Consider the following 10,983-nt stretch of genomic DNA (forward strand, 5'->3'; position numbering starts at 1 on the left):
GGGGGTTATCTCTTTCAGGAGTTGAGAAAGAGTCCAATGCTTCTATAGGTCCAATGTGGCAACCACAATCCCAGCCATGCATAAAGCTGGTCAGAGCACAGGCTCCAAAAAGATAGATATGTAAAGAAGTTAATATCCTCCTTCTGTCCACATGCAACCTGACAAAGCCCTGTGCACTTTGCAGATGCTTAACGAGGCCTTGATGGCTTGATATTTAGTATAATATTAGCTTTAATGTCTATCTGGTTCAGTTTGTATTTCTCTATCTTACCTTTATACCAATGGTCAACTATGTTATCAGATGTGGGAGGAAATCCTCTTTATCATGTAAATAAAACAAGATCCTTATTTTAAGACAAAAGAAGAGTGACTCCAAATAGCCATCCTTATTCTCTCTGATCAATGGATCACAACCTCTGGAATCCCTGCAAAATGTGGTCTCACCTGTCCAAAGCACCTGCTAGTCTCAGGAGCTCAGCCGCATGATCCTCAGCTCTGTAGACAAGGTCAAGTGCTCTTCTTTTGGACATCTGCATGACCAGATCATCCACATGGTGCCTGATTTTGGCAGTCCATAAAAGTAGCTCATCCCGGTGACGCTCTAACTGCTGCATAGACAATCAATACCGTGAATATATGTGCATCTATTTAATAATGTGTGAGTGCACAGATATATGAGGTGTATGAAGGTTCTTTGGAAATTGTATTGTGGCTGTGCTGAGCTGTAACTTACTGCTAGAGCATTTCGTGTAGTCTTTGCACGTGCAGTGGCAGTATCTAGCAATCCTCTTCCTTTGGCGATTAGTGTTGAGGTCGAGTTTTGTTTTTCTTGAACACGCAGCTTTTTACCCTATAGCAAGAATTACCTTTGAGGGTGCCTCATAAAGCAAGTCAGCTTCTTAACGTTGGTACCTGATGCTATGTGCTGAGGTTAGTCCTGGGGCTCATTTTTTAAGAAGCTAAAAATAGTATTATTTACATCGGAGATTTGGTGACCAGTTTTAACTGAGGAGAGAGCTATAAAGACTTACAGTGAACTCTCGCAGGTTGGCATTGACAATGAGCAGCAGGCGGTTGCTTTCCTTGGTCTTTGACTCTGCCTCCCTCATGAGGTCTTCTGCTGCCTGCAGTTCACTGTTGTGTTTTGAAAGGAGGCTACTTGCTGCTTCTTTTATTATCTTCAACTCTTCCTGTGGCTTCTGGTAATTTTTCTGAATTTGAGACAATAAATCTTCAGCAGCCCTGATAAATATAGATGGTTCACGTAATAAGTAAATGAACAACAAAGCTCCTATCATTGAAATGATAACAGAAGGAATTTTTACATATCTATACCTAGTTTCATAGTGTGCAGTAAAAGGTAACTACAGTGGGCCAGAGACGGCTGTCCTTTAGAAAATAATTTGAAAACGCAACTCAGGAAGCTTCAAAATGGAAATTCTTGGCTAAATGATTTTAATTTTTAATGTCTACCCTAACAAGGTAATAATGTGGAATATAGATAAAGATTTTTGTCCAAGATGTCCTTACAACATTATTTAAAATAGCAAAACAGATTAAAATAGTTTAAATATCACACTATAGAGAATGAAGTGTTGATGGTACATGGTGTAACTATTTAAATCAGTACGTTTGATTATAACCTGGAAGAAAGATGGCTTGTGCTGTACTACATCAAGTAATAATTGTGTGAAAACACTAAGAAAAAAGCCTGAATATAAATTACAAGTTTCTCGTGACCACGTCTGACAATTCTTTGTTATTTGTTGCTTCACATTGTGCTTTTTAATGAAGGTTTGCATAACTAAGCTAAATTATTCTGGCATAATGTCAATCTGTCTTAGAGTTTGCAGCATATGTATTAGACATTGACTATTTTTCTTCCAGGAACATTTATTGCATTATACTTCATCTTTTATAAATACAGTATCATGAGGTTCTTTTGTCTGTGCTAGGTGGAAATATTGTTCTAGAGACAGAGAAAAACAAAACCTATGGCATAATGGCACAAAGAGATATTGGCATTGATTACCCTTTTCTCTGTTTGGAAGAGCTGGCACCCATCTCTTGACAATAGGCCCCCCGTCTTTTCTTAAGACATCCTGCCCCCAGTGAGAGCTTTCCTTCTTTCCCTTCCTTCCCTCTCAGCACTGAAGCTCCTACCTCTAATTGGCTGTGCCATGAATGATGTAATTGTATCTAGGGACTTACTTGAGTTCAAGGGTGGCATTTTGGTGCAATTGCATGAAATTCTTTTTCTGTATGGCTTCCAGCAAAGATGTAATGTTCTTTTGCATATTCTGAAGAGTAGAACTGGGTAGGTGGAAATCTTGATCCAAGGTCTGATTTAGAGTTGTTGCCTTTTCAATAATTTCTATGGAGAAAGCTCATCAATCATTTAATAAGCCTCTCAAAAGTGGATAGTGCTAAAATGGAAAAACTTAGAACCTTCTTCAGTGACATCTGCTGTGTTCCCTAAACTGGTTGAAACTCCAGGCTAGACCAGGTCAGCCTTTATATTCCAATGTACTCTGGATGTCCCTGATCAAAACACTTGGGATTACTGGTTTATCTAGTGTTGGTCTTCCCCAGTACCCATAAACTCCGTAAAGACAGGGGCTGCAACCATCACGTATGTTTCCCTCAGCATTTCCCGCACTTGGCATACACATTTGCACATAGAAGCTGCTCGATAAAAATTTACTGTATAAATGAACCAATAATATTTGATACCACTCTTTTAATTAAACAAACATATTATTCGTTCTAATAATTTCCTTATTTTTGCCCTATAAAGTCTGATTTGGATTCCGTATTCTTTATGCTCTTACACTGTAATCCAAAAAGAAAAGCAAGAATATGTTTCTGGTAGCTAGAAAACTGAAAATAGCCAGATCAGATGGGACATCCCAATTGAATAATGATGAAATTTAATATTGTGGATACGCTTTGGGACCACATTGAAACCCCAAATCTTGTCAGCTCCTACTGTGGGCCAAGTGATGATGTCAAGAGGTTAGCTCAGCTTCTCCGTGGTATTGCTGCCTTGGCATCCATTTTGTTTGGCCAACAGCCCTCCAGTGAACTTAAACTGACACTCGCACCCTCGTACATGCACATGCCCTAGACAGCAGCCAGCAGAGTCAGAAGCAAATGTAAGTTCCTGTCATGACAGCCATTGTGATCAAGTCTCCCTGCCTTCCCCTTGTGTGCCCCTTCGATAACACCCTCCCGTGGAGCTTACCAAAACTCTGCTTTTTTGGTCTGGATTGTCCAATCTCGTCATAACTCAGGAACCCTTCAGCACTTCACCCCAAGACCGTAATAAAGGCAAGTACCCCAGGTCATGTCTCTCTCTCTCTTAGCCTGCACACTGCCTCGACTTCTCCATGTGGACCCTTGAGGCATGCTGGGTACTTCCTCCTAGACCCGAGAGTAATAGACTTCTATATTTCATTTTCTCTTGCTGTCTGTTTTGGACCTTGGCTCATCATCCAGCACCCTGTGTTCCTCTTAATAAGTGTTAATTTGACAAATTCACAACAGATGAGGAGGCACCATATCTACTTGATATTTAGGACTTAAGTATAAGGCATAATACGTATAATAAAAAAGGAAACATGCATTTTTTAAAAGATAAAACTCTCAATGAAAAACTAGGGCTCTAGTAGTCCAGTGTGAATCACACACATCTATCTGTATATTTAATAGAGCAAATGAAACTATTCCTTCCAAATAAGCACAGACTCCCAAACTAGGCACTGACCACACTACCTTGAATGCTTATCTTCAGCTTCTCAGTAAATGTCATGAGGTCTTGACTCTTGCTGAGGATTCTTTCAGTCGCCCTGGTCACATGCTGGCTACTTGTTAAAACTCTAGTGAGCTAATAGAAAATAATGGTTTCAGGTGAGTTTGAGTTTGAATAATATGGAAGCTTCAGTGTTCCAGTTGTCTCCTTTAGATAACAAAACATATTCCAGAATATACAGTAAAGATGTCCACTACCATGTAAGCCAAGGTTAATATGTCAGGATCAGAAATTGATTAAGTGCTTAAAGAAATAATTTACTGTGTGAGAAAATATGGCATATTTTTTAAAGCAGCCTAATTGGCTATCAAACCACAGAATCTCCCAATGTCTCAAATGTGAAGCCTTATATTCTCTTTAGGACCCAAGTATACAGAATACAGAAAGAAAAACCTTACTAATTTGTACTGGCCATGAGAACTTAGTCAAGGAGTTAAGAACATGGAATCAGGCAAACTGGGTCTTAAGCCCAATCTTGCCAAGCTGGAGACCTAGTACATAACATCTTCTAGCCTCATCAATAACATGGGATAAGAATCACACCTCACTTAAGACTTATGGAACTTTATGAAGATGAAATTCAATGATGTCTATAAAGCTGGCAGCCCAGGGTCTGAGAGTAGCCGCCTTCAGCTGTAGCTTTCATTAAGAATGTTATAATTTGTAAAAGGAAAGGTTGTTTGCAATTTCCAGGAATGTAAAGTAGCTCAGCCTGGGTCTAAAAGTGTTGTCTAGTCAAAATCCAAAGAGAATCTTCTCTAATGGATAGAGAGAATTTATTTTGATCAGCCTATCAAATGTCAGCTCGCTGAGGTACTTAAAGCCCATGAAAACCCTTAAACTCTTCTCAAATCATCATTAATCCTAAATGAACAGGAGGCAAGCTAATACTTTTTTTAGGGTGCATGATTGTGTGTGTGTGTGGATGTTGAGAGACAGAGAGTAGATACATATATATAGATACACTATCATATACATATCTAAGTATACACATGAATATATGTACATATATATATTACACACATGAAATTCATAAGTGAAAATTATAAATTTGACAATAGGCCTCCCTTACCATCTGTGAATGGGAGATTTTTGGGGGGGATGGGCCACTAAAAACCATTCATCAGACATAGGATAAACAGAATAATTACCTGCTGGCATCAAAATGAGCTCACTTGCCATTCAAAGTCTGCAAATCTGAAGCGAGCAGCCTGAATGTTGCACAGACACCGCACATTGAGTTCTGGGTCATGCTGGCTCTGCCCAGTGTGTTGCAGCACACGGTCCTGGCGTTTGGTGGCATGCCTCTGAGCACTCATGCTCACCATATGCTCAGTTATGCAGTGAATTTAGGAAAAGGAAGAAACCACAGGGATCTTTTCCTCCCACCCCACCCCCTTGGTTCACAGGAGAAAATGATGGTTGAATGGCAAGGTGATTGCCCAACTCTTCCTTCAGCAGAGGTGATGACAGAAATGAAGTCAGGAGCCTTTTCCCATGAAAGCATAGAAACTAGCCAGGTTGAGACCAACTTGATTGCAAGGTGCCTGTAAAACAGCTCCTGAGGAGGGGGCTGCCCTGACCTAATCAGAACCTTCGAGACACTCCTAAAGGGCAACTAACTACTCACAAGCACTGGGTGGGACGGGGCTCTGTGTGTGAAGAATTTACCTCCCTTTGTAGATCGTCTGTTTGATTGGCAACATCTTCAAGTTGACTTTTTGCCAGTTCCTTTTGTGTATTTTCTTTTAATAAAGATTCCTTTTAAAAAATGAATGAAACAAATTACAATGCCTCAAAATCAATTTTTGGATTCATAACTAAGAATCACTTGTTATTACCTACTTTGTTCACAGAAAGAATTTCTTCTTTTCCTTGAAATTACATTAAAAAATAACATAGATCACATTTACTTAAGTTTTGGTTAAAGCAACATGTTTCTATACTGCCATCTTTTGTATTACATTTCCTATGTAAACATGAATTTAAAGTCTGCTGTGTTGTACAGAATCTGACGCTGTTGAAATTCTTGGATAAGTCTGGCTTAATTTCAATATCTGAGTTACATAAATCTTAACTATACTTGCTAACACCTTTAAAAAACTTAAAAAAGCTTACTAGGCTAAAAAACAAAAGGATCAAATAAAAAAGTCTTTATAATCACTAATAATTAATTGCTTAATTTATGCTAAAACTTAGATTTTTACTTGCATGATTGTATTTAAACCTTATAGCATCCCTATGAAGTGGCTATATTATTATTCAGGGTTTGTGGGGGGGAGTTAAGTGACTTGTCAAAGGTCTATGTGTGGGTAAATAATGAAAACAATGAAAAATTAAGAGTTTACATTCTTAACCTCCTACATACTTTACATAAACATAAAAAAATACTTAAAGAACTTTACTAGTGGTTTAAATGAGAGCAAATCATTCAAAAATTCTTTTAAAAATTTATCTCACTTGATAAATTTAAAATAGAGTTATATCCCTGGTCCAAACTGACAGGAAAGAAATTTATTTATTGTGTTTATAGCGAGCGGAAAAGTAATTTTGTTCTTTCCTGGTTTTTTTTTTGAGAAATTAGTTTTGAAAATTTGTTCTCATCTTTCAAAAACAGTTTTTTTTCCATTTGAGGAAAAATAATATAAAAATATCTCTTAGAGTTCCCTAACCTTTCTTTACTGACATTACGTCTATAGAGAAAAGACCACCGTAAACATGAATGGACTGCTGAAGCAGCTCGATTCCAACACACACACACACACACACACACACACACGCACACACACACACACACACACACTCACACACACACTCACAGGCACACAGGCACACCGGCAGGCCTACTGAAATTCTCTTAGAGTTCCCTAACTTTTCTTTATTGACATTACGTCTATAGAGAAAAGACCACTGTAAACATGAATGGACTGCTGAAGCAGCTCTATTCCAACACACACACACACACACACACACACACACGCACACACACACACACACACACACTCACACACACACTCACAGGCACACAGGCACACCGGTAGGCCTACTGAAATGTTTAGTCTAAGAAAAGTTTTTATCTAAAAATGGTGTTCAAGAATGACTATTTTTTTTTTTATTACTCCACAACACAGTGAATTATCTCAAATTCTAATGTATAGGTTTTAAGCAAAATTAATCACATTTTTTCTAATTAGCATGAAAAATGCTAGAGTAGACTGCTGTCCAATAAGTCAATTTCTTATCTTCCCACCTTTTTTTTCAGACCAAGATATTATTTGACTAAACATAAAACTGTAATTTATCCCCAAAGATTTCTATATAATCTTTCATGTTGGAGAAATTTTGTGCCCTGAAACTCTAATTGAGAATAATACATTTATAGAAAATAGTTGATTTTTATCATATTCCAACATTAAAGAAGATACCACCCAGATTTCTTTCCTGTGTTTATTAGGACAGCTATTTTCAAATATACGAAGGTTTATTATAAAGAAGGGCAAGTGAACTTTGCCTTATTCCAAAACACAGAAGAAGGGCCATGGGGACAGAATTTATAAAAAGATGTCTAATGAACAACTCTTAAACAATTAGAGCTGTTCCACAGTAAAACAAGTTAGTGTTGGATGCTGTGTTCCCTGGTTATGTTCAAGGGACTGCTGAACACCTCCCAGTGATGGGCACTGGAAACAAGAAGAGGTGGGAAGACAGACAGAATGACCCTTACCTTCTACTATATCTCTCGACGACACAGTTTCTATCCATTTCTGTATTCCCGGTACCTACCTGGAGGTACTTAGTTGTATTTTCCAGGTTCGACAAAATTCCATATGGGGCAGGGATAACGCCCGTGAGGTTCACAGAAAGAATGGTATTGCCAATATTGTCTAAGTCATTCAGCAGTACGCCTACACATTCACCATCACAAGCTAAAGAAAAAGAAAGTTAAAAGTAATGCAAAATGGTCTGCACATTTTCCCATGAGTGTGCATAAGCCATTTTGTAAGAATAACATAAAATCATAATATGGCAGAGTGTACTACAAGGCTTCCAGGAACTGTCAGATCTCAGTGGGAGGTAAGCAGGAAGCACTAAGTTCCTGTTCTTAGATGATGACGCTGAGCAGGTCAGATAACTGACTTCTCTGGGGGCCACACAGAAAAGAATAACTGATCTCAGAGAGGATTCCAGGTCTGGCTCACGTTATGTTACACAGCTCCGACCTTTGCAGTACATTTGATCGTCTCTGGACCGATGGCAATGAATTCCAAATGTGTTTGCTTGCAGAGCCTCTTCTGTCATTTCCTCAGATAGTTTGCAGACACACTTTCACCTTCGGCAAGTACAAATGAAGGAGACCGAGGAAAATAATGGGCGTGTTTTTGCTTATAACAAACACATAAACTAAATAAAATGGCTCTCGAATGCCACGATCCTGACATTACTTCCTCCCTAACTTCTCCCATAAACCACTGAGAAGACACCCCAAGATGACTATTTCATGTAGTTGCTATTAAAATAAATCAGAACTGGAAAAAAAAAATCCACAACAGCCAAGAGCTAAAGCCTCAACTCCAAACACACTATGAAAAATTCAGTTTGGCAGATACAAAGGCAATTTATGCTTAGTTAAAATAAAATAGAACTTTGTCTATCCTGCTGATGCCATAGGGCACCGTAACAAGAGAACATTTGTAAGGAGAAACCCATCTTCAAACATTTAGAGAAGGAAAATACCCACAAATACAATTGCTCTCCACCAGAATGTGCCTGGGTTCACATTCCTCGCATCGGAGCCCCGCGGCCCCTGGTCTGCAGACACACTGTCCAGACCTGCGGTCACAGTCACCATGAACAGAGCCTCGCGGGCTGCAGTCACACCTCTGGCAAGTGCCACCTGGCACTCGAGGGTTCCCATGATAGCCTGAGGAGCACCTACAGAAAGGAAGATATGCTGGTAGAGACAGTAGTATCAACACCGGTAAGTTAGTATATGAACCGGCTTTTGCCCCTAAGACAATAATCATTTCTGCCAAATGAAATGCAAAGAACACAGGCCCATTTACCTCATTCTACATTTAATTTTCTAAAGGGAGGATGAAATGGTCACAGAAAGTGTATTTATTTATCTTAACACATAGTACATTTTGTTTTGTAATATCAGTCATGCACAACCGAATTGATTAATGACTCCCGAAGCACTTTAGCAAATATGGCCTATAGTGTAAAAGAAGCAGATGTGCCCTGTGGTTTCCATGTGATAACTCCACAACGTACCTCTCACAATATTGCCCTTCATAGCCTGGAACACAGGCATCGCAGCGGAAATCATGATCACCTTTCAAGACACATGTGGGACTAAAACTGGAGGAAAAAAATTTTTTTGAATTTTCAGATATACAACTTCAACTCTTTCTGGGTACTCGTTCATTACTCTTAGGGGACACGATATTGTAATAAAAGTTAAGTGATTACATTGGACAGTTAGATGAGGTTTTTAGGGTTATTGGGCAAAAAGAAGGAAAATAAACATGTTATTAATACAAATGTGTGCATCTCTTGTATCCAGAAGACATTCATTAGACACCTTCTAGTGACAACCACCAGTGCTGAGAGGAGGAAGACCCCTCTTACAGGTTACAACTAATTAGTCACCAAACGAGACAGCTCCCCTGGTGAATGGGTCTTGTTCTGAGATTTAAGTGAAGGATTACCTGACTTCTTATATGAAAAGGTGATTAAAGAGAGCTGTACATGACTATGAGCAAGTAGGAAAACCAGCAGGGAGAAGAGAGCTGGACAGATGCTGGTGAATATAATGGACTATAAAGAAAGCCAAGCAGGAAAAGGTGAAGGGAAGAAAAGCAGAGTGAGGGTGAAATTTGAAAATAAATGGACCTTAAAGGCAGGGAGTCATGTGAAGGGCCATTAGAAGCAAAATGATAAAGCCACTGAAAGTCTAATATCCACTCACATGTTGATCCCCCTGACTAATGGACTTCCTTTCTTTTCAACAACCTCTATGTCCACGCTTTTAAATTACCAATGTACCATGCACCATCTAGAGGCTCAGTTGGGTACTGCAAACCATTGGAGAAAAAAACAACCACTGGGATAGTCTGGTTTTCTTAGCCAATAAGAGAAGTTTCCAGAATGAGTCACAGGATTCTCTTATCAGCCTCACGTCACTTCTTTTTTTCCTACTTAAATACTAAAGAGACCAACATCAGTGGAATCACAAAAAATGTAGAAAATAAAGCACATTTTTTAGGGACCCGCAGATGCATAGCACACATAGACCTTCACAGTGTCTTCCTATTAGTGTAACTTTTAACTTATCAGTGTGAGTTCAGAGGATGGTTAGAACCTTTTTTTAGCAAAAAAAGTAAAATATTTGAACACTACAGAAATATGCAAAGTAGAATGGTGAGATATTCTTCGAAACATTTCTCTGAGCACATACAGCCATGGAGCTAAGAATATGGATATACATATGAATATGAATTTTTTTCCAAAGTGGCATCACATTATATATTTGATTATGTAATTAAACTGGCCATTTCTCCAATTCTGTACATATAGATATACCTTATTCTTTTGTCAGGTTTTGTATAATATTTCATACTAGGTATGTACCACAATGTGTATAATAATCCCCTGTAGGTAGATATTCAATAGCTCTCTAATTTCTCATGAGTACAAGCAATGCTAAAATATGTCCATCTTTATACACATATATAAGTATTTCTATAGCTTAGATTACAGAAGTAGAATTGATGAGTCAAAATCTACATACAGATTTAAATACAAAAAATTAAATAATAGTAACAATAAATTTTAGAATGTTTGATAGTTTACAAGGAAAATCTACCCTGTCCCTCTCATTTGGTACTCAACCGTCAAGCATCACTTACTTGGAAACAGTAAAAGATAGAAGAGTCAAATAAATATTAAAAAGAAAACTTCATTTTAGTGTACCAAGAGTTGATATTTGATCTATATGTGTTCAATGCCTTGTCAAATGTTTTAAGCAATAATAAAATGTTATTTATGAATTATAATTTTCATTTAAATCAAAGAAGACTCACATATATTCCAACTTCCACTTAAAATCTGTTTGGTTCTTTTTTTTTTTTTTTTTTTTTTTTTTTGTGTTCAAATAATTTTGAACAGCA

General features: G+C 38.0%; 1 protein-coding gene across 2 annotated transcripts in view; it reads right to left on the bottom strand.

Moving 5' to 3' along the window:
• The window catches only part of LAMA1 (laminin subunit alpha 1), a 145,463-nt gene that overhangs the window by 38,413 nt on the left and 96,067 nt on the right, over nucleotides 1-10,983 (bottom strand). For both annotated transcript variants that reach the window (XM_015595706.2, XM_025038551.1), the window contains exons 31-39: nucleotides 9,086-9,172; nucleotides 8,550-8,743; nucleotides 7,595-7,737; nucleotides 5,483-5,572; nucleotides 3,775-3,886; nucleotides 2,212-2,374; nucleotides 1,032-1,242; nucleotides 734-850; nucleotides 445-608 (exon numbers count right to left, since the gene is read on the bottom strand). In XM_015595706.2, the coding sequence (XP_015451192.1) occupies nucleotides 445-608; nucleotides 734-850; nucleotides 1,032-1,242; nucleotides 2,212-2,374; nucleotides 3,775-3,886; nucleotides 5,483-5,572; nucleotides 7,595-7,737; nucleotides 8,550-8,743; nucleotides 9,086-9,172 (1,281 nt within the window). The remainder of the gene's footprint in view (nucleotides 1-444; nucleotides 609-733; nucleotides 851-1,031; nucleotides 1,243-2,211; nucleotides 2,375-3,774; nucleotides 3,887-5,482; nucleotides 5,573-7,594; nucleotides 7,738-8,549; nucleotides 8,744-9,085; nucleotides 9,173-10,983) is intronic.

Source organism: Pteropus alecto, unplaced genomic scaffold (assembly GCF_000325575.1).
Source record: "Pteropus alecto unplaced genomic scaffold, ASM32557v1 scaffold146, whole genome shotgun sequence".
NCBI classification, from domain to species: Eukaryota; Metazoa; Chordata; class Mammalia; order Chiroptera; family Pteropodidae; genus Pteropus; species Pteropus alecto.